Source organism: Oncorhynchus nerka, unplaced genomic scaffold, assembly GCF_034236695.1.
Source record: "Oncorhynchus nerka isolate Pitt River unplaced genomic scaffold, Oner_Uvic_2.0 unplaced_scaffold_1257, whole genome shotgun sequence".
Taxonomy (NCBI): domain Eukaryota; kingdom Metazoa; phylum Chordata; class Actinopteri; order Salmoniformes; family Salmonidae; genus Oncorhynchus; species Oncorhynchus nerka.
The window spans coordinates 17,086-42,296 of NW_027040092.1; the positions used below are offsets into that span (position 1 = coordinate 17,086).

Sequence of the window (25,211 nt, forward strand, 5' to 3'; positions counted from 1 at the left end):
AAGTGACTCCAAAATGACAGGACATTATTCACCATTCAGTTTCTATTAGGAAAAACATCCAGAACACAACCAAGACAAACTGCAAATTAATTCAACAAGTTAGTAGAATCACAAGCTTGATGTAATCACTGCAGGCTTGGAATATGGGACCAAATACTAAACGTATGACTACTTTAATACACTATAAGTGAATATAACCGAATAATTACGACTTTTCAAATGGGAGAACTACATACATAAAGTGCTTTCATATCTGATAATACTGACCTCAGAGTCTCCAGTTTACAGTGGGGATTCCCAGTCCAGCAGAGAGCAGCTTCACTCCTGAATCCTTCAGGTCATTGTTACTCAGGTCCAGCTCTCTCAGGTGTGAGGGGTTTGAACTGAGAACTGAGGCCAACACTTCACAGGATGTGTCTGTGAGTTTACAGCCAGTGAGTCTGAAACACAGAAGAAATACAATGACAGACAGGATGTATTAAAATATTTCGCTTAGCTTTCTCTGCTTACACTGTAACCTGTGCACAAATAACGTGTTGGGTTTAGCCTCAGACCAGAGAGGCACAGCCTAGAAATGACACATTTTCCAAGTATTGCTTGTAGATAGAAAGATGCATATTAACAAATATTATAGTAGACTGACCAGACCAGTTTAAAAATCAGTATCAGTCAGAAGACAGACAGTGAGGTATCAGATGTAGATTGTATTGAGTAAACAGTCCACACCATATCTATTTAGACAGTGAGGTATCAGATTTAGATTGTATTGAGTATACAGTCCACACCATATCTATTTAGACAGTGAGGAATCAGATTTAGATTGTATTGAGTATACAGTCCACACCATATCTATTTAGACAGTGAGGTATCAGATTTAGATTGTATTGAGTAAACAGTCCACACAGTCCACACCATATCACACCATTTTGACAGTGAAGCTAACATTTTAAATGAGAGGCTACAACAAAACATGCTAACCTCTCACCATTACCAATAACAGAGGCTACAACAAAACATGCTAACCTCTCACCATTACCAATAACAGACTACAACAAAACATGCTAACCTCTCACCATTACCAATAACAGACTACAACAAAACATGCTAACCTCTCACCATTACCAATAACAGACTACAACAAAACATGCTAACCTCTCACCATTACCAATAACAGACTACAACAAAACATGCTAACCTCTCACCATTACCAATAACAGAGGCTACAACAAAACATGCTAACCTCTCACCATTACCAATAACAGAGACTACAACAAAACATGCTAACCTCTCACCATTACCAAAAACAGAGACTACAACAAAACATGCTAACCTCTCACCATTACCAATAACAGAGGCAACAACAAAACATGCTAACCTCTCACCATTACCAATAACAGAGACTACAACAAAACATGCTAACCTCTCACCATTACCAATAACAGAGACTACAACAAAACATACTAACCTCTCACCATTACCAATAACAGAGGCTACAACAAAACATGCTAACCTCTCACCATTACCAATAACAGAGGGGGTATGATGTTTGTACCTCTAACTTTCTCATTCATCATCATTCACGATTAATTCATAATTATGGTAGCATCCACATGAATGTAGAAGTGTTCAGAAACATCTTCTATTCTTACTGACAATACAAGTGAAGTGACTCCAAAATGACAGGACATTATTCACCATTCAGTTTCTATTAGGAAAAACATCCCAAACACAACCAAGACAAACTGCAAATTAATTCACCAAGTTAGTAGAATCACAAGCTTGATGTAATCACTGCAGGCTTGGAATATGGGACCAAATACTAAACGTATGACTACTTTAATACACTATAAGTGAATATAACCGAATAATTACGACAATTCAAATGGGAGAACTACATACATAAAGTGCTTTCATATCTGATAATACTGACCTCAGAGTCTCCAGTTTACAGTGGGGATTCCCCAGTCCAGCAGAGAGCAGCTTCACTCCTGAATCCTTCAGGTCATTGTTACTCAGGTCCAGCTCTCTCAGGTGTGAGGGGTTTGACTCCAGAGCTGAGACCAGAGAAGCACAGCCTTTCTCTGTGACTCCACAGCCTGACAGCCTGATAAAGAGATCATCATGACTTCACAAACACGCTGTTAATTTAACACCAGTAGTGTAGAAGGACAATGGCAGATGAATTTGGTTTATTCTCTCAAACAACATATAGATTCATCTTCCGTTTCCTAGAATTGTATGGTCATATTGTTATACTAATGTGAAAATCAATGAATTTATTCAATATGTTTTACAATATAATATTATATACATATTATAATACATATTTTTCTCTGAACTGAATATTTCTTCCTGATGATTAGTTCTTAAATGTCATTTTATTTACTCACAGAGCAGCTCTGGAGGCTTTGACCACTGGCAGCAGCCTCAGAAGACCTTCCTCTGATCTGGAGTATTTCTTCAGGTCAAACACATCCAGCTCCTTTTCTGAAGTCAGCAACACAAAGACCAGAGCTGACCACTGTGCAGGTGACAGTTTGGGTCTAGAGAGACTTCCTGATCTCAGGTAGCTTTGGATCTCCTCCACTAGAGAATGGTCATTCAGTTCATTCAGACAGTGGAACAGATTGATGCTCCTCTCTGGAGAGGGATTCTCCCTGATCTTCTCCTTGATGTACTTGACTGTTTCTTCATGGCTCTGTGAGCTGCTTCTTGTCTTTGTCAGTAGACCTCGTAAGTGCTTCTGATTGGACTCCAGTGAGAGGCCCAGAAGGAAGCGGAGGAAAAGGTCCAGGTTTCCCGTCTCACTTTGTAAGGCTTTATCCACAGCACTCTTGTAGAAAGTAACTTCAGGCTTGTCGTTTGTTTGCAGTTCATCCATTAGATTCTCATTGTTGTTGATGAATGAGAGGAACACATATACAGCAGCCAGAAACTCCTGAATGCTCAGATGAACAAAGCAGTACACCTTGTCCTGGTACAGCCCACATTCCTCTTTAAAGAGCTGTGTGCACAATCCTGAGTACACTGAGGCTTCATTGACATCAATGCCAGCCTCTTTCAGGTCTCCTTCATAGAAAATCAGATTGCCCTTCACAAGCTGTTGAAAAGCCAGTTTTCCCAGTGACAGAATGCTCTCTTTATCCCAGTGTGGACCTGTCCCTTCTTTCCCAAGATACTTTTCATTCTTCTGTTTGGTATGAAACTCCACAAGGTGTGTGTACATCTCAGTCAGAGTCTTGGGCATCTCTTCTCTCTTATGTTTCAGCATGTGTTCAAGGACTGTTGCAGAAATCCAACAGAAGACTGGAATGTGGCACATGATGTGGAGGCTCCTTGATGTCTTTATGTGTGAGATGATTCTGCTGGCCAGGTCCTCATCACTGAATCTCTTCCTGAAGTACTTCTCCTTCTGTGGGTCATTGAACCCTCGTACCTCTGTCACCTGGTCAACACACACTGAAGGGATCTTATTGGCTGCTGCAGGTCGGGTAGTTATCCAGAGGAGAGCAGAGGGGAGCAGATTTCCCTTGATGAGATTTGTCAGCAGAACATCCACTGAGGTTGACTCTGTGACGTCCCAACAGATCTTGTTCTTCTGGAAGTCTAGGGGCAGTCGGCACTCATCCAGACCATCAAAGATGAACATAACTTTGTACTTGTTGTAGTTGGAGATTCCTGATTGTTTAGTTTCCATTGAGAAGTGATTAAGAAGTTCAATGAAAGTGTGTTTGTCCCCTTTCATCAAATTCAGCTCCCGAAAAGGGAATGAAAATACAAATTGGACATCCTGATTTGCTTTTCCTTCAGCCCAGTCCAGAATGAACTTCTGCACAGAGACTGTTTTTCCAATGCCAGCGACTCCCTTTGTCAGCACAGTTCTGATAGGTTTGTCTTGTCCAGTTAAGGGTTTGAAGATGTCATTACATTTGATTGCAGTCTCTGGTCTTGCTTGTTTCCTGGTTGTTGTCTCAATCTGTCTCAGCTCATGTTCATTATTGACCTCTCCTGTTCCACCCTCTGTGATGTAGAGCTCTGTGTAGATCTTATTGAGAAGTGTTGGGTTTCCTTGTTTAGCGATCCCCTCAAATACACATTGAAACTTCTTCTTTAGATTAGATTTGAGTTCACGTTGGCAAATCACAGCAAGCTCATCTGAATGAAGAAATAACACAGAGGATATTAATATTACGTCTGTTTTAATGTCTACAGTATTGTAGGACTGTTATAAAGTTTTCAATTATAGTCATTTCTTCTCTTAACTGACTGTATAAATGTGTAAATGTTTTCATAATGCATTACAGACTGGTGTGACTGATTATATTATTATTGGTATTATTGATGGTATTATTAATGTTCTCTCTCTCTAAATGAATCACCACAACACATCCCTGCTGCTACTTGATGAGGTCACTAGGTGTTGTGTTAAGGCTGCTACAATATCATTGAGTTACACAGCTACTTTAGCTGTACTTTAGCTACAGCTTTTAAATGTTATAAAACATCATTCAACATGAGGCAGACAGATCTTACATTTCTCCAGTGTGTCAGCAAGCTCCTTCTCGTTCATTTTCCTCAGGATGTGCAGTGTGATCTTCAGAGCCCCCTCTCTGGCACTGCTCTCCTGCTGCTCATCTTCAGCATCCACCACTTCCTTATCCTGCTTCTGACTCTCAAAGCCTTCTGGGAGTTCTGGACTAAGAATCCTCTTGAACATCTTCAGCTCGTTCTTCACAAATGTCATAATTTTCTGTTCAAGCAACTGAAATAAATAAAGTAAATAAGTTAAGCAAGAGAAGAAATGCTTTCTCATCAACACATTAATGAATGATTGACAGATCAACTTTACTTGAGGTAAACAAAAACAAATGTACATAACAGGACCACATACACTGAATATGGAGTCCAGGTCTGTTTGATGACTCTGGGAAGACTGACAACTGAGAATCTCTGACCCTGATCTCTCCTGTTGGTTTCTGTGGACAAAACATTAGATTACATCTCCTCATCCAGGGAGTAAACACACACACACACACACACACACACACACACACACACACACACACACACACACACACACACACACACACACGGAGGGAATGTTGTGTTTGTTTAATATTGTTTTAGGACTATGGAAATGGACAAAAGGATTTGGAAAATGGGAGGAGAAATTACTAGAGACAGTGTTGTTTAACTCACTGACCAGGACCCATGAGTTCTTCTTACCTTTGTTCAGTAGAAAAGTCTCTCTCTCTAAACACTATAGGAGGTTCCATAGACCGGTTACTCTTCATGGACACACAGCTGGGAACAGGGGAGGCTGGTCTCTCCTGCCTGATTGGACTTCAACACAACAGAGACAAACATTACATCTCTCATCTACTCTGAGCTCAGATGGGGAAACAGAAGAAGAGTTTCATTCCAAAACACTATATATCACTTTTCAGAAATGTTAGTAAATTAGCTTCTATTGTTTAAAGCATTTCTGAAAGAGATTGGTGTGTTTTTTCTCTATCTAATCATGGTATGGGATTGTTCACTATCTAATCATGGGGTTGTTCACTATCTAATCATGGGGTTGTTCACTATCTAATCATGGGGTTGTTCACTATCTAATCATGGGGTTGTTCACTATCTAATCATGGGGTTGTTCACTAGCTAATCATGGGGTTGTTCACTAGCTAATCATGGGGTTGTTCACTAGCTAATCATGGGGTTGTTCACTATCTAATCATGGGGTTGTTCACTATCTAATCATGGGGTTGTTCACTATCTAATCATGGGGTTGTCCCCTATCTAATCATGGGGTTGTTCACTAGCTAATCATGGGGTTGTTCACTAGCTAATCATGGGGTTGTCCCCTATCTAATCATGGGGTTGTTCACTAGCTAATCATGGGGTTGTTCACTAGCTAATCATGGGGTTGTTCACTAGCTAATCATGGGGTTGTCCCCTATCTAATCATGGGGTTGTTCACTATCTAATCATGGGGTTGTTCACTATCTAATCATGGGGTTGTTCACTATCTAATCATGGGGTTGTTCACTAGCTAATCATGGGGTTGTTCACTATCTAATCATGGGGTTGTTCACTATCTAATCATGGGGTTGTTCACTATCTAATCATGGGGTTGTCCCCTATCTAATCATGGGGTTGTTCACTAGCTAATCATGGGGTTGTTCACTAGCTAATCATGGGGTTGTTCACTATCTAATCATTGGATTGTTCACTATCTAATCATGGGGTTGTTCACTATCTAATCATGGGGTTGTTCACTATCTAATCATGGGATTGTTCACTATCTAATTATGGGGTTGTTCACTATCTAATCATGGGGTTGTTCACTATCTAATCATGGGATTGTTCACTATCTAATCATGGGGTTGTTCACTATCTAATCATGGGATTGTTCACTATCTAATCATGGGGTTGTTCACTAGCTAATCATGGGGTTGTTCACTATCTAATCATGGGATTGTTCACTATCTAATCATGGGGTTGTTCACTATCTAATCATGGCATGGGGTTGTTCACTAGCTAATCATGGGGTTGTTCACTATCTAATCATGGGGTTGTTCACTATCTAATCATGGGGTTGTTCACTATCTAATCATGGGATTGTTCACTATCTAATCATGGGATTGTTCACTATCTAATCATGGGATTGTTCACTATCTAATCATGGGGTTGTTCACTATCTAATCATGGGGTTGTTCACTATCTAATCATGGGGTTGTTCACTATCTAATCATGGGGTTGTTCACTATCTAATCATGGGGTTGTTCACTATCTAATCATGGGGTTGTTCACTATCTAATCATGGGATTGTTCACTATCTAATCATGGGATTGTTCACTATCTAATCATGGGGTTGTTCACTATCTAATCATGGGGTTGTTCACTAGCTAATCATGGGGTTGTTCACTATCTAATCATGGGGTTGTTCACTATCTAATCATGGGGGGTTGTTCATGGGGTTGTTCACTATCTAATCATGGGGTTGTTCACTATCTAATCATGGGGTTGTTCACTATCTAATCATGGGGTTGTTCACTATCTAATCATGGGGTTGTTCACTATCTAATCATGGGGTTGTTCACTATCTAATCATGGGGTTGTTCACTATCTAATCATGGGGTTGTTCACTATCTAATCATGGGGTTGTTCACTATCTAATCATGGGGTTGTTCACTATCTAATCATGGGGTTGTTCACTATCTAATCATGGGGTTGTTCACTATCTAATCATGGGGTTGTTCACTATCTAATCATGGGGTTGTTCACTATCTAATCATGGGGTTGTTCACTATCTAATCATGGGATTGTTCACTATCTAATCATGGGGTTGTTCACTATCTAATCATGGGATTGTTCACTATCTAATCATGGGGTTGTTCACTATCTAATCATGGGGTTGTTCACTATCTAATCATGGGGTTGTTCACTATCTAATCACTATCTAATCATGGGGTTGTTCACTATCTAATCATGGGGTTGTTCACTATCTAATCATGGGGTTGTTCACTATCTAATCATGGGGTTGTTCACTATCTAATCATGGGGTTGTTCACTATCTAATCATGGGGTTGTTCACTATCTAATCATGGGGTTGTTCACTATCTAATCATGGGGTTGTTCACTATCTAATCATGGGGTTGTTCACTATCTAATCATGGGGTTGTTCACTATCTAATCATGGGGTTGTTCACTATCTAATCATGGGGTTGTTCACTATCTAATCATGGGGTTGTTCACTATCTAATCATGGGGTTGTTCACTATCTAATCATGGGGTTGGGGTTGTTCACTATCTAATCATGGGGTTGTTCACTATCTAATCATGGGGTTGTTCACTATCTAATCATGGGGTTGTTCACTATCTAATCATGGGATTGTCCACTATCTAATCATGGGGTTGTTCACTATCTAATCATGGGGTTGTTCACTATCTAATCATGGGGTTGTTCACTATCTAATCATGGGGTTGTTCACTATCTAATCATGGGGTTGTTCACTATCTAATCATGGGGTTGTTCACTATCTAATCATGGGATTGTTCACTATCTAATCATGGGGTTGTTCACTAATCTAATCATGGGATTGTTGTATCACTATCTAATCATGGGGTTGTTCACTATCTAATCATGGGGTTGTTCACTATCTAATCATGGGGTTGTTCACTATCTAATCATGGGGTTGTTCACTATCTAATCATGGGGTTGTTCACTATCTAATCATGGGGTTGTCCCCTATCTAATCATGGGATTGTTCACTATCTAATCATGGGGTTGTTCACTATCTAATCATGGGGTTGTTCAATGACAGATATGTATTTGTTTAAAATCACTTGATGTCTTCATTTCAGAGAGACAAATAATCATGTTTTTTTTCCGCAAAATGCTATATATTTGCCTCACTCTCAAATGTTACCGACCGGAATAATGAGGCTATAAGGATTACCAGTACTGAGTCAATGTGCAGTGTACCAGGTAGTTGAGGTAATAATGAGACTATAAGGAGTACCAGTACTGAGTCAATGTGCAGGGTACCAGGTAGTTGAGGTAATAATGAGACTATAAGGAGTACTAGTAATGAGTCAATGTGCAGTGTACCAGGTAGTTGAGGTAATAATGAGACTATAAGGAGAACCAGTACTGAGTCAATGTGCAGGGTACCAGGTAGTTGAGGTAATAATGAGACTATAAGGAGTACCAGTAATGAGTCAATGTGCAGGGTACCAGGTAGTTGAGGTAATAATGAGACTATAAGGAGTACCAGTACTGAGTCAATGTGCAGGGTACCAGGTAGTTTAGGTAATAATGAGACTATAAGGAGTACCAGTACTGAGTCAATGTGCAGGGTACCAGGTAGTTGAGGTAATAATGAGACTATAAGGAGAACCAGTACTGAGTCAATGTGCAGGGTACCAGGTAGTTGAGGTAATAATGAGACTATAAGGAGAACCAGTACTGAGTCAATGTGCAGGGTACCAGGTAGTTGAGGTAATAATGAGGCTATAAGGAGAACCAGTACTGAGTCAATGTGCAGGGTACCAGGTAGTTGAGGTAATAATGAGACTATAAGGAGAACCAGTACTGAGTCAATGTGCAGGGTACCAGGTAGTTGAGGTAATAATGAGACTATAAGGAGTATCAGTACTGAGTCAATGTGCAGGGTACCAGGTACCACACACACACACACACACACACACACACAGTGAGGGAATGTTGTGTTTGTTTAATATTGTTTTAGGACTATGAAAATGGACAAAAGGATTTGGAAAATGGGAGAGGAGAAATGACTAGAGACAGTGTTGTTTAACTCACTGACCAGGACCCATGAGTTCTTCTTACCTTTGTTCAGTAGAAAAGTCTCCCTCTCTAAACTCTATAGGTAGATCCATAGACCAGTCACTCTTCATGGACACACAGCTGGGAACAGGGGAGGCTGGTCTCTCCTGCTTGATTGGGCTTCAACACAACAGAGACAAACATTACATCTCTCATCTACTCTGAGCTCAGATGGGGAAACATAAGAAGAGTTTCATTCCAAAAAGCTATTTATCGCTTCATTCTGCGTCACAAACTGACTTCCAGACGTTAGTTAACGCGCGCGAGCAGTGTGTCATTTAAAATGACGAAATTCATTTAGCGACGCGAGCGTTGTAGTCAGTCTGTCAGCCCCGCTAAAAGGCTGGTGTCGTTACTCTGCCTTCTCCGGGGGCATGTTGAGGTACATTTACTAACCGGGAGGGTTTGAATGATGTGATTTATTGGAGGGCTGGAAGACGCACTCTCGAGGTTGTTTACTCACAATATCAGATATTAAGATGATTTTTATAATGAATGTATACTGAGGTTGAGGTTCTGACTAGTGATTATTTACCCGGGGTTCAATACCTGCTATTGAGGCGCCCTGAAAATAATATTCAAAAGTTCGGTCCTTGGACACAGAGGTTTAAACACTAAAGTTACCATCCATCTAGTGAAGAGAGGAGAACCGGACAGAGGTAGCCAGCATCCGTCAACGAGAGAGGGAGAAGCCTCACCGGGATTTAACAGGTGGAAGAAACAACCGGGGAGCCGGTGATGATGTAGTGGTAGCTATGGTAACTAGGATGCTGCTGGTTGAGTAGCTAGCTAGCTTACCGAGCTGTACCGAGTAGCTAGGATAACTAGGATGCTGCTGGTAGAGTAGCTAGCTAGCTTACCGAGCTGTACCGACTAGCTAGGATAACTAGGATGCTGCTGGTTAGTTAGCAGGTCGTTCGTCTGTCCCTCGTCTCGATGATGAATACGGTGAAACACAAATTGAAACAAGTATAGAGAGTGAAAAGGATCTGGCTACACTCATACTGTCCCTGACCGTAAAGAAAAAAGCAAATTGAACAGTAAACTTCGGTGTCTCAACACTGTAACAAACACCGTCGTTATTCCCCAAGATCACCTCAGTCCACTCTGCGCGTAACCGGACAATATCCTTGGCGCCGAACACCGAACGTGGACGCGGACAGTTCTGTACGGGGACGCGGACGGTTCTGTACGGGGACGCGGACAGTTCCAGAACGCGGACATGAGCAGTGCAACACAATCAACTGAACCCAGTCTTTACAGTGGGTTACATTAGTAATATGAATTATTTATTATTATGTAAAACAAACATTCTGTTTTTTTATAACAATATTTTGAGATCTGGGTCCATATCCACAAAGTGTCTCAGAGGAGAAAATTGGTCGTATAAGTGCTGAGAATAAAGACATTTTACACTTATGGGTATAAATTAAAGCTATTTATGAAGTCTCTAGTCCCACCTAGTTGGCAGAAATTTATGACACCTCGTGAGCTGTCCTAAGTAGTTATGAGTTAACAGCAGGTGTCCTAAGTAGTTATGAGTTAACAGCAGGTGTCCTAAGTAGTTATGAGTTAACAGCAGGTGTCCTAAGTAGTTAAGAGTTAACAGCAGGTGTCCTAAGTAGTTAAGAGTTAACAGCAGGTGTCCTAAGTAGTTATGAGTTAACAGCAGGTGTCCTAAGTAGTTAAGAGTTAACAGCAGGTGTCCTAAGTAGTTAAGAGTTAACAGCAGGTGTCCTAAGTAGTTATGAGTTAACAGCAGGTGTCCTAAGTAGTTATGAGTTAACAGCAGGTGTCCTAAGTAGTTAAGAGTTAACAGCAGGTGTCCTAAGTAGTTAAGAGTTAACAGCAGGTGTCCTAAGTAGTTAAGAGTTAACAGCAGGTGTCCTAAGTAGTTAAGAGTTAACAGCAGGTGTCCTAAGTAGTTAAGAGTTAACAGCAGGTGTCTTGATAATACTATAGAATAATGCAGTGAGTCAGTGGTTTCTGCACAACATGTAATTGTTTTGGAGCAGATAAAAATAATGTTTTGATATTTGATATGATCAATCCATTAATAATATATGTCTTGTGCTTTTGGCAATGATTTATGTGTAATAATTATGAATAACAAGTGATACCATGTATCAGGCTTATTCCCCAAGATTAACTCAGGTTTTCACCCAGTGGCTAAGGAGTTGGACCTGTGGCCTAAAGGTGGCTGGTTTGAATCCATGTGTAAAATGTGCTATTTGCTAACTGCTGGGCTGCATGATGTCATTTATTGACGGGCTGGAAGTCCCACTCTGTCTTTTCTATTCCAAGGTTGTTTATAAACAATATCAGATATTAAGGTGATTTTTATAATGAATGTATACTAAGGTTGAGGTTTTGACTAGTGATTATTTACCTGGGATTCAATACCTGCTATAGTCACTTGTTTTTCTCTCCCAAAAGCAACACAGCCCTAATAGGAGATATACAGCTAACTAAAGTCATGAGACCATTTTAGAAAAGCATGGGACATATAGTCTGTGGTTGCATGCTATTTTATGTCAATCATATTGCTGCTTGTAGACTATAACTGATGCCTCATGGTCCATCATATTGCTGCTTGTAGCCTATAACTGATGCTTCGTGGTCCATCATATTGCTGCTTGTAGACTATAACTGATGCTTCATGGTCCATCATATTGCTGCTTGTAGCCTATAACTGATGCTTCATGGTCCATCATATTGCTGCTTGTAGCCTATAACTGATGCTTCATGGTCCATCATATTGCTGCTTGTAGCCTATAACTGATGCTTCATGGTCCATCATATTGCTGCTTGTAGCCTATAACTGATGCTTCATGGTCCATCATATTGCTGCTTGTAGCCTATAACTGATGCTTCATGGTCCATCATATTGCTGCTTGTAGCCTATAACTGATGCTTCATGGTCCATCATATTGCTGCTTGTAGCCTATAACTGATGCTTCATGGTCCATCATATTGCTGCTTGTAGCCTATAACTGATGCTTCATGGTCCATCATATTGCTGCTTGTAGACTATAACTGATGCTTCATGGTCCATCATATTGCTGCTTGTAGACTGATTTAATGGTCCATTGCTTTGTAGACTATAACTGATGCTTCATGGTCCATCATATTGCTGCTTGTAGACTATAACTGATGCTTCATGGTCCATCATATTGCTGCTTGTAGACTATAACTGATGCTTCATGGTCCATCATATTGCTGCTTGTAGCCTATAACTGATGCTTCATGGTCCATCATATTGCTGCTTGTAGCCTATAACTGATGCTTCATGGTCCATCATATTGCTGCTTGTAGCCTATAACTGATGCTTCATGGTCCATCATATTGCTGCTTGTAGTCTATAACTGATGCTTCATGGTCTATTGCTGCTTGTAGCCTATAACTGATGCTTCATGGTCCATCATATTGCTGCTTGTAGCCTATAACTGATGCTTCATGGTCCATCATATTGCTGCTTGTAGCCTATAACTGATGCTTCATGGTCCATCATATTGCTGCTCGTAGCCTATAACTGATGCTTCGTGGTCCATCATATTGCTGCTTGTAGACTATAACTGATGCTTCATGGTCCATCATATTGCTGCTTGTAGACTATAACTGATGCTTCATGGTCCATCATATTGCTGCTTGTAGCCTATAACTGATGCTTCATGGTCCATCATATTGCTGCTCGTAGCCTATAACTGATGCTTCATGGTCCATCATATTGCTGCTTGTAGTCTATAACTGATGCTTCATGGTCCATCATATTGCTGCTCGTAGCCTATAACTGATGCTTCGTGGTCCATCATATTGCTGCTTGTAGACTATAACTGATGCTTCATGGTCCATCATATTGCTGCTTGTAGACTATAACTGATGCTTCATGGTCCATCATATTGCTGCTTGTAGCCTATAACTGATGCTTCATGGTCCATCATATTGCTGCTCGTAGCCTATAACTGATGCTTCATGGTCCATCATATTGCTGCTTGTAGTCTATAACTGATGCTTCATGGTCTATTGCTGCTTGTAGCCTATAACTGATGCTTCATGGTCCATCATATTGCTGCTTGTAGCCTATAACTGATGCTTCATGGTCCATCATATTATATTGCTGCTTGTAGTCTATAACTGATGCTTCATGGTCTATTGCTGCTTGTAGCCTATAACTGATGCTTCATGGTCCATCATATTGCTGCTTGTAGCCTATAACTGATGCTTCATGGTCTATTGCTGCTTGTAGCCTATAACTGATGCTTCATGGTCCATCATATTGCTGCTTGTAGCCTATAACTGATGCTTCGTGTTCATATGCTTCCACCTATTGGACATTTTGCAATTAAAAGTTATTAATTCACATACAGACGTTGGTGGGGCAGCTGAGAAATAAAGTGTATTTTTCTGGTTAATTCCTTAGATCTCTAACCTGCCCCATCTTTCCCAAGCCAATTACTGGACTTTCACATAGAAGTTACTTGGTCACACAGTTCAAACCACATTTGAAAAATAAAACAGATGTGGCTTGTTGATCAAGTGTTCTGCTTTGAAATAATAAATATAATAAAATAACAAAACAAAAACAGCAAAATGCTGAGACAGGTTTTGATTAACAAAACAATCACAATGCTATTTAGTACTATAATGGTATTTACTAACATAATATTATTACTAAAACAGTTTCTAAAATAATTTGGGTTAATGTTAATGCTAAAATAGGTCATACGTAGGGTTAGATGCTGATGTAAAAAGGGCTTTATAAATACATTTGATTTGATTGTTAAATTCAGGGTTTTTAAGGTAAAAAACAGTATGGGTTTATAGGTCTCTTGCTCATCCCTGTGGCCTTCTGTGGGAACTACAGAACTCATTCAGGACAACTGCTAGGCTCATAATCTGAAGTAGCAACTGCGTCAGATCTACCAATCAATGAGCTACACCTGTCCATTTGTTTTCTAACTCAGTGAAACTGCGCAGCTTTCACTCAATCCGATGTCTACGAACGAACATTTCGATGCTTATCAAATTACCCAGCAGCCATTTAGAAACAACAAGTAGTCAAAAAAAAGTGTTATGTCTTCTGGCTGTTTAAATCGGCCACGTCTTGAAAAAGAGGACAGGGACATACGTTTTAGTTAGGTGGTATACTTTTTTCTGAAAACAAATATGGTAAACCATGACCAGCAAAGGTTTAAGGTTTAGCACTGTGGGTCACCACAACGTGTATCCAGGCGAACAGTGATCACGTTCACCAAGTAGCTGTAACCCTGTTAATAATAAGTAACCTGACGTCAGAGTTCAAGCTTATTGCCGGCAGGTGTCATTGATACAATAGTGAAGCTGCCATTGTGACGCAGAACAATGAGCTGGGAATAGAACGTTCAGAAGGTGAGTTGATTCCACGGAGCTCAATAGAACTAATAGGAGCTGGCAGGAAGAAGAATGACCTAAATTACTATATAACATAACGTAATATTATGAAACTGGGCTCCATGGCAGATGCAATTAACTAGTTATCAGAAAAAAACGGTGTTGTAAATGTCATGTTTCCAGCCTACTTGAGGCGCACTGAAAATAATATTCAAAAGTTTGGTCCTTGGACAGAGAGGGGTTAAACACTAAAGTTACCGTCCATCTAGTGAAGACAGGAGGGGTTAAACACTAAAGTTTACCGTCCATCTAGTGAAGAGAGGAGGGGTTAAACACTAAAGTTACCGTCCATCTAGTGAGGAGAGGAGGGGTTAAACACTAAAGTTACCGTCCATCTAGCGAAGAGAGGAGGGGTTAAACACTAAAGCTACCTTCCATCTAGTGAAGAGAGGAGGGGTTAAACACTAAAGTTACCGTCCATCTAGTGAAGAGAGGAGGGGTTAAACACTAAAGTTACCGTCCATCTAGTGAAGAGAGGAGGGGTTAAACACTAAAGTTACCGTCCATCTAGTGAAGAGAGGAGGGGTTAATCACTAAAGTTACCGTCCATCTAGTGAAGGGAGGAGGGGTTAAACACTAAAGTTACCGTCCATCTAGTGAAGAGAGGAGGGGTTAAACACTAAAGTTACCGTCCATCTAGTGAAGAGAGGAGGGGTTAAACACTAAAGTTACCGTCCATCTAGTGAAGAGAGGAGGGGTTAAACACTAAAGTTACTGTCCATCTAGTGAAGAGAGGAGGGGTTAAACACTAAAGTTACTGTCCATCTAGTGAAGAGAGGAGGGGTTAAACACTAAAGTTACTGTCCATCTAGTGAAGAGAGGAGGGGTTAAACACTAAAGTTACCGTCCATCTAGTGAAGAGAGGAGGGGTTAAACACTAAAGTTACCGTCCATCTAGTGAAGAGAGGAGGGGTTAAACACTAAAGTTACCGTCCATCTAGTGAAGAGAGGAGGGGTTAAACACTAAAGTTACCGTCCATCTAGTGAAGAGAGGAGGGGTTAAACACTAAAGTTACCGTCCATCTAGTGAAGAGAGGAGGGGTTAAACACTAAAGTTACCGTCCATCTAGTGAAGAGAGGAGGGGTTAAACACTAAAGTTACCGTCCATCTAGTGAAGAGAGGAGGGGTTAAACACTAAAGTTACCGTCCATCTAGTGAAGAGAGGAGGGGTTAAACACTAAAGTTACCGTCCATCTAGTGAAGAGAGGAGGGGTTAAACACTAAAGTTACCGTCCATCTAGTGAAGAGAGGAGGGGTTAAACACTAAAGTTACCGTCCATCTAGTGAAGAGAGGAGGGGTTAAACACTAAAGTTACTGTCCATCTAGTGAAGAGAGGAGGGGTTAAACACTAAAGTTACCGTCCATCTAGTGAAGAGAGGAGGGGTTAAACACTAAAGTTACCGTCCATCTAATGAAGAGAGGAGGGGTTAAACACTAAAGTTACTGTCCATCTAGTGAAGAGAGAAGGGGTTAAACACTAAAGTTACCGTCCATCTGGTGAAGAGAGGAGGGGTTAAACACTAAAGTTACCGTCCATCTAGTGAAGAGAGGAGGGGTTAAACACTAAAGTTACCGTCCATCTGGTGAAGAGAGAAGGGGTTAAACACTAAAGTTACCGTCCATCTAGTGAAGAGAGGAGGGGTTAAACACTAAAGTTACCGTCCATCTAGTGAAGAGAGGACGGGTTAAACACTAAAGTTACCGTCCATCTAGTGAAGAGAGGAGGGGTTAAACACTAAAGTTACCGTCCATCTAGTGAAGAGAGGAGGGGTTAAACACTAAAGTTACCGTCCATCTAGTGAAGAGAGGAGGGGTTAAACACTAAAGTTACCGTCCATCTAGTGAAGAGAGGAGGGGTTAAACACTAAAGTCCATCTAGTGAAGAGAGGAGGGGTTAAACACTAAAGTCCATCTAGTGAAGAGAGGAGGGGTTAAACACTAAAGTTACCGCCCATCTAGTGAAGAGAGGAGGGGTTAAACACTAAAGTTACCGTCCATCTAGTGAAGAGAGGAGGGGTTAAACACTAAAGTTACCGCCCATCTAGTGAAGAGAGGAGGGGTTAAACACTAAAGTTACCGTCCATCTAGTGAAGAGAGGAGGGGTTAAACACTAAAGTTACTGTCCATCTAGTGAAGAGAGGAGGGGTTAAACACTAAAGTTACCGTCCATCTAGTGAAGAGAGGAGGGGTTAAACACTAAAGTTACTGTCCATCTAGTGAAGAGAGGAGGGGTTAAACACTAAAGTTACCGTCCATCTAGTGAATAGAGGAGGGGTTAAACACTAAAGTTACCGTCCATCTAGTGAAGAGAGGAGGGGTTAAACACTAAAGTTACCGTCCATCTAGTGAAGAGAGGAGGGGTTAAACACTAAAGTTACCGTCCATCTAGTGAAGAGAGGAGGGGTTAAACACTAAAGTTACCGTCCATCTAGTGAAGAGAGGAGGGGTTAAACACTAAAGTTATCGTCCATCTAGTGAAGAGAGGAGGGGTTATACACTAAAGTTACCGTCCATCTAGTGAAGAGAGGAGGGGTTAAACACTAAAGTTACCGTCCATCTAGTGAAGAGAGGAGGGGTTAAACACTAAAGTTACCGTCCATCTAGTGAAGAGAGGAGGGGTTAAACACTAAAGTCCATCTAGTGAAGAGAGGAGGGGTTAAACACTAAAGTTACCGTCCATCTAGTGAAGAGAGGAGGGGTTAAACACTAAAGTTACCGTCCATCTAGTGAAGAGAGGAGGGGTTAAACACTAAAGTCCATCTAGTGAAGAGAGGAGGGGTTAAACACTAAAGTCCATCTAGTGAAGAGAGGAGGGGTTAAACACTAAAGTTACCGTCCATCTAGTGAAGAGAGGAGGGGTTAAACACTAAAGTTACCGTCCATCTAGTGAAGAGAGGAGGGGTTAAACACTAAAGTTACCGTCCATCTAGTGAAGAGAGGAGGGGTTAAACACTAAAGTTACCGTCCATCTAGTGAAGAGAGGAGGGGTTAAACACTAAAGTTACTGTCCATCTAGTGAAGAGAGGAGGGGTTAAACACTAAAGTTACCGTCCATCTAGTGAAGAGAGGAGGGGTTAAACACTAAAGTTACTGTCCATCTAGTGAAGAGAGGAGGGGTTAAACACTAAAGTTACCGTCCATCTAGTGAAGAGAGGAGGGGTTAAACACTAAAGTTACCGTCCATCTAGTGAAGAGAGGAGGGGTTAAACACTAAAGTTACCGTCCATCTAGTGAAGAGAGGAGGGGTTAAACACTAAAGTTACCGTCCATCTAGTGAAGAGAGGAGGGGTTAAACATCTAGTAAAGGGGTTACCGTCCATCTAGTGAAGAGAGGAGGGGTTAAACACTAAAGTTACCGTCCATCTAGTGAAGAGAGGAGGGGTTAAACACTAAAGTTACCGTCCATCTAGTGAAGAGAGGAGGGGTTAAACACTAAAGTTACCGTCCATCTAGTGAAGAGAGGAGGGGTTAAACACTAAAGTTACCGTCCATCTAGTGAAGAGAGGAGGGGTTAAACACTAAAGTTAGTCCATCTAGTGAAGAGAGGAGGGGTTAAACACTAAAGTTACCGTCCATCTAGTGAAGAGAGGAGGGGTTAAACACTAAAGTTACCGTCCATCTAGTGAAGAGAGGAGGGGTTAAACACTAAAGTTACCGTCCATCTAGTGAAGAGAGGAGGGGTTAAACACTAAAGTTACGTCCATCTAGTGAAGAGAGGAGGGGTTAAACACTAAAGTTACCGTCCATCTAGTGAAGAGAGGAGGGGTTAAACACTAAAGTTACCGTCCATCTAGTGAAGAGAGGAGGGGTTAAACACTAAAGTTACTGTCCATCTAGTGAAGAGAGGAGGGGTTAAACACTAAAGTTACCGTCCATCTAGTGAAGAGAGGAGGGGTTAAACACTAAAGTTACAGTCCATCTAGTGAAGAGAGGAGGGGTTAAACACTAAAGTTACCGTCCATCTAGTGAAGAGAGGAGGGGTTAAGAACGGAGCAGAAGAGACATGTTTGTTGTTTGCTGTAACTAATGGTCAACGTTGTATTGTAATGTATTGTATTGTATTGTATTGTATTGTATTGTATTGTAATGTATTGTATTGTATTGTATTGTATTGTAATGTATGTATTGTAATGCCAGAGTTGACGTGGGCCATCGTTCAAACAAAGAGATGCCTCCCTGACCGCCAGTGTGTTTGGATATAATGAAGATCAATTCAGTGAAGAAGAACCTCTAGAGTTCTGACCAAAGAGCCCTATAAAGGGTTAAATATATACTGTATACTCAGACAGGCTAACCTCCTATAAAGGGTTAAATATATACTGTATACTCAGACAGGCTAACCTCCTATATAGCGTTCTATATATATTCTATATATACTGTATACTCAGACACTTCCTTACCTCCTATAAAGGGTTCTATATATATTATATATATACTGTATACTCAGACAGGCTAACCTCCTATAAAGCGTTAAATATATACTGTATACTCAGACAGGCTAACCTCCTATAAAGGGTTAAATATATACTGTATACTCAGACAGGCTAACCTCCTATAAAGGGTTCTATATATATTATATATATACTGTATACTCAGACAGGCTAACCTACTATAAAGGGTTAAATATATATTATATATAAACTGTGTACTCAGACAGGCTAACCTCCTATAAAGGGTTCTATATATATTCTATATATATTGTATACTCAGACAGGCTAACCTCCTATAAAGGGTTCTATATATATTCTATATATACTGTATACTCAGACACTTCCTAACCTCCTATAAAGGGTTCTATATATATTCTATATATACTGTATACTCAGACACTTCCTAACCTCCTATAAAGGGTTCTATATATATTCTATATATACTGTATACTCAGACACTTCCTAACCTCCTATAAAGGGTTCTATATATATTCTATATATACTGTATACTCAGACAGGCTAACCTCCTATAAAGGGTTCTATATATATTCTATATATACTGTATACTCAGACACTTCCTAACCTCCTATAAAGGGTTCTATATAGAACTTCAGTGGTTCTGTATATTGTAGGAAGATAAAACCCTTTCTGGTTTCAACAGGAGTGAAGAGTGTGTTGATATAACGGATATATTGTCAGAATTCAGCTTGTAACAACGATCAGAATAAAACACTATAAAGTTTTGCTGCCAACATATTAGATAATAATTAAGAGGCTCAATGATTGTGTCATGCTAACATTTTAGAGAGGTGTGTGTGTGTGTGTGTGTGTGCGTGCGTGCGTGCGTGCGTGCGTGCGTGCGTGCGTGTGTGTGTGTGTGCTGGTGAGACAACCACATATCACAGTCTAATATACAGGATACAAACATTCCATTCCAGCTATATCGCGTTTTGCCAAACAAAAATTCATACACAAAAAAACTATGAATTAAAATCTTAGAACAACAATATTTTACAGACAAGGTTCCCCTGAGCAATACTGTCTGATAAATAACAAATGTGAAAAAATTGTGGAAACACGTTTTAGAAACAAACAACATTGTAATCTCACCTCTTAGCTTTGGTGTCATGTTCCCCAGAGAGTCTCATTTTAGAGGCAGGGCCCCCCTTCTCTCTCTCCCCAGAGAGACTAGTTTTAGAGGCAGGGCCCCCCTTCTTTCTCGCTCCAGAGAGACTCATTTTAGAGAACTGACCCCTAAACAGAGATCCAACATGTTGGTTGTGGTTAACACAGTAACAACTAAACAGAGATCCAACATGTTGGTTGTGGTCAACACAGTGACAACTAACCAGAGATCCAACATGTTGGTTGTGGTTAACACAGTGACAACTAAACAGAGATCCAACATGTTGGTTGTGGTTAACACAGTGACAACTAAACAGAGATCCAACATGTTGGTTGTGTTTAACACAGTATTTCTTGAAGGTCAATAATAGATCATACGTTCTCTTTTATTCATTATCTCTTAGAAATTAAACATTTACTAACAGACTCACCAAACAGTCAAGAGATTTAATGCATCAAATGAATATGTAGTCGTGATTTATATTTTTCACCTTTTGTCCATAATAATAATAATAATAATATAATAATAATAATAACAATAATATAATAATATAATATAAAATAATATTAATAATATATAATAATAATGAAAAATATACAAATTGTAAAATAACCGAGATATACGAATATATAAACATGTTATTGAATGTGACTTGACTACACCCAGTTAGCTATATGAACAACATGTTATTGAATGTGACTTGACTACACCCAGTTAGCTATATGAACAACATGTTATTGAATGTGACTTGACTACACCCAGTTAGCTATATGAACAACATGTTATTGAATGTGACTTGACTACACCCAGTTAGCTATATGAACAACATGTTATTGAATGTGACTTGACTACACCCAGTTAGCTATATGAACAACATGTTATTGAATGTGACTTGACTACACCCAGTTAGCTATATGAACAACATGTTATTGAATGTGACTTGACTACACCCAGTTAGCTATATGAACAACATGTTATTGAATGTGACTTGACTACACCCAGTTAGCTATATGAACAACATGTTATTGAATGTGACTTGACTACACCCAGTTAGCTATATGAACAACATGTTATTGAATGTGACTTGACTACACCCAGTTAGCTATATGAACAACATGTTATTGAATGTGACTTGACTACACCCAGTTAGCTATATGAACAACATGTTATTGAATGTGACTTGACTACACCCAGTTAGCTATATGAACAACATGTTATTGAATGTGACTTGACTACACCCAGTTAGCTATATGAACAACATGTTATTGAATGTGACTTGACTACACCCAGTTAGCTATATGAACAACATGTTATTGAATGTGACTTGACTACACCCAGTTAGCTATATGAACAACATGTTATTGAATGTGACTTGACTACACCCAGTTAGCTATATGAACAACATGTTATTGAATGTGACTTGACTACACCCAGTTAGCTATATGAACAACATGTTATTGAATGTGACTTGACTACACCCAGTTAGCTATATGAACAACATGTTATTGAATGTGACTTGACTACACCCAGTTAGCTATATGAACAACATGGTATTGAATGTGACTTGACTACACCCAGTTAGATATATGAACAACATGTTATTGAATGTGACTTGACTACACCCAGTTAGCTATATGAACAACATGTTATTGAATGTGACTTGACTACACCCAGTTAGCTATATGAACAACATGGTATTGAATGTGACTTGACTACACCCAGTTAGCTATATGAACAACATGTTATTGAATGTGACTTGACTACACCCAGTTAGCTATATGAACAACATGTTATTGAATGTGACTTGACTACACCCAGTTAGCGCCATTTTGTATGATTGAACTGTCACGTAGCTGTCCCAGGTGAAATGGACTGTTACATCTGAGTGTTTTACTGTCATTCACTATACTAAAATAACACCAGACATTGAATTTCTCTACACACTTTACAATAATCCCTGGGAAGATTCTTACCTTGTAGCCTGAATTCACAACCAGAACATGTCAAGTCATTGAGATATTTTCCGTTGTGCTGAGAGATCACCTTCCTGATGACAAGTGTCTCTGTATCTATGTTCTAGGTTCAGTTGATCTTTGGATGTAATAATATCTGGTCAAAGTCTAGTGACACAACACCATAGTATATCATAAACATAACAGCAGTTGGCCAGTAAAGGCCATGAAATACCATAAAACAGGGTTCGTCAACTAGGTTTGGCTTCGGGACAATTGTTTTCTGAGTTAAAGTCGGTGGGTCAGAACATAATGAATATATAATATTAGCACAATGAATCAAATCAAATCAAATCAAATTTATTTATATAGCCCTTCGTACATCAGCTGATATCTCAAAGTGCTGTACAGAAACCCAGCCTAAAACCCCAAACAGCAAGCAATGCAGGTGTAGAAGCACGGTGGCTAGGAAAAACTCCCTAGAAAGGCCAAAACCTAGGAAGAAACCTAGAGAGGAACCAGGCTATGTGGGGTGGCCAGTCCTCTTCTGGCTGTGCCGGGTGGAGATTATAACAGAACATGGCCAAGATGTTCAAATGTTCATACATGACCAGTATGGTCGAATAATAATAAGGCAGAACAGTTGAAACTGGAGCAGCAGCACAGTCAGGTGGACTGGGGACAGCAAGGAGTCATCATGTCAGGTAGTCCTGGGGCACGGTCCTAGGGCTCAGGTCCTCCGAGAGAGAGAAAGAAAGAGAGAATTAGAGAGAGCATATGTGGGGTGGCCAGTCCTCTTCTGGCTGTGCCGGGTGGAGATTATAACAGAACATGGCCAAGATGTTCAAATGTTCATAAATGACCAGCATGGTCGAATAATAGTAAGGCAGAACAGTTGAAACTGGAGCAGCAGCATGGCCAGGTGGACTGGGGACAGCAAGGAGTCATCATGTCATCATGTCATCATGTCAATGAAGAGGTCTACACTACAAATGAACATAATTAACATATAATATCAGCACAGTGAAGAGGTCTACACTACAAATGGAACATAATTAACATATAATATTAGCACAATGAAGAGGTCTACACTACAAATGGAACATAATTAACATATAATATTAGCACAATGAAGAGGTCTACACTACAAATGGAACAACATTGATTAGTACATAATACATTCAGTGACAATATTTTTTTCCAGATCTGATTAAGTTCATAAAATCAGCAAAATCTCTACTAAATTATAAATCTTTGTTTATTTCTCTGTGTGTTGATTGGTGGGGAAAAACAGCTCTAGTCCACACTACTTTTTTAGTGTCAACGTTCGTTAGCTTGATAGTGTTCGGTGGAACAGCACAGGGGAACCCAGTGTACTGGTGGAGGGGCACAGGGGAATCCAGTGTACTGGTGGAGCAGCACAGAGGAACCCAGTGTACTGGTGGAGGGGCACAGGGGAATCCAGTGTACTGGTGGAGGGGCACAGGGGAATCCAGTGTACTGGTGGAGCAGCACAGGGGAACCCAGTGTACTGGGGGAGGGGCACAGGGGAACCCAGTGTACTGGTGGAGGGGCACAGGGGAACCCAGTGTACTGGTGGAGGGGCACAGGGGAACCCAGTGTACTGGTGGAGGGGCACAGGGGAACCCAGTGTACAGGTGGAGGGGCACAGGGGAACCCAGTGTACTGGTGGAGGGGCACAGGGGAACCCAGTGTACTGGTGGAGGGGCACAGGGGAACCCAGTGTACTGGTGGAGCAGCACAGAGGAACCCAGTGTACTGGTGGAGGGGAACAGGGGAACCCAGTGTACTGGTGGAGGGGCACAGGGGAACCCAGTGTACTGGTGGAGCAGCACAGAGGAACCCAGTGTACTGGTGGAGGGGCACAGGGGAACCCAGTGTACTGGTGGAGGGGCACAGGGGAACCCAGTGTACTGGTGGAGGGGCACAGGGGAACCCAGTGTACTGGTGGAGCAGCACAGAGGAACCCAGTGCACTGGTGGAGGGGCACAGGGGAATCCAGTGTACTGGTGGAGGGGCACAGGGGAATCCAGTGTACTGGTGGAGGGGCACAGGGGAATCCAGTGTACTGGTGGAGGGGCACAGGGGAATCCAGTGTACTGGTGGAGGGGCACAGGGGAACCCAGTGTACTGGTGGAGCAGCACAGGGGAACCCAGTGTACTGGTGGAGGGGCACAGGGGAACCCAGTGTACTGGTGGAGGGGCACAGGGGAACCCAGTGTACTGGTGGAGGGGCACAGGGGAACCCAGTGTACTGGTGGAGCAGCACAGGGGAACCCAGTGTACTGGTGGAGGGGCACAGGGGAACCCAGTGTACTGGTGGAGCAGGTCAGGTGAACCCAGTGTACTGGTGGAGGGGCACAGGGGAACCCAGTGTACTGGTGGAGCAGCACAGGGGAACCCAGTGTACTGGGGGAGCAGCACAGGGGAACCCAGTGTACTGGGGGAGCAGCACAGGGGAACCCAGTGTACTGGGGGAGCAGCACAGGGGAATCCAGTGTACTGGTGGAGGGGCACAGGGGAACCCAGGGTACTGGTGGAGCAGCACAGGGGAACCCAGTGTACTGGGGGAGCAGCACAGGGGAACCCAGTGTACTGGGGGAGCAGCACAGGGGAACCCAGGGTACTGGTGGAGCAGCACAGGGGAACCCAGTGTACTGGTGGAGGGGCACAGGGGAACCCAGTGTACTGGTGGAGGGGCACAGGGGAACCCAGTGTACTGGTGGAGCAGCACAGAGGAACCCAGTGCACTGGTGGAGGGGCACAGGGGAATCCAGTGTACTGGTGGAGGGGCACAGGGGAATCCAGTGTACTGGTGGAGGGGCACAGGGGAATCCAGTGTACTGGTGGAGGGGCACAGGGGAATCCAGTGTACTGGTGGAGGGGCACAGGGGAACCCAG

General features: G+C 41.4%; 1 protein-coding gene across 1 annotated transcript; it reads right to left on the minus strand.

The window, feature by feature from the left end:
- Window positions 1-1,863: 1,863 nt before the first annotated feature.
- On the minus strand, window positions 1,864-22,505 carry LOC135569035 (NLR family CARD domain-containing protein 3-like). Its single transcript, XM_065015859.1, has 8 exons — window positions 22,311-22,505; window positions 20,322-20,465; window positions 9,353-9,469; window positions 5,227-5,343; window positions 4,892-4,976; window positions 4,534-4,762; window positions 2,391-4,155; window positions 1,864-2,104 (listed from the first exon to the last, which is right to left on the minus strand). Exons 2-8 carry the CDS (start codon window positions 20,447-20,449, stop codon window positions 1,879-1,881), a joined length of 2,667 nt encoding a protein of 888 aa, XP_064871931.1. The 5' UTR covers window positions 20,450-20,465; window positions 22,311-22,505; the 3' UTR covers window positions 1,864-1,878.
- Between the last annotated feature and the right edge of the window lie 2,706 nt (window positions 22,506-25,211).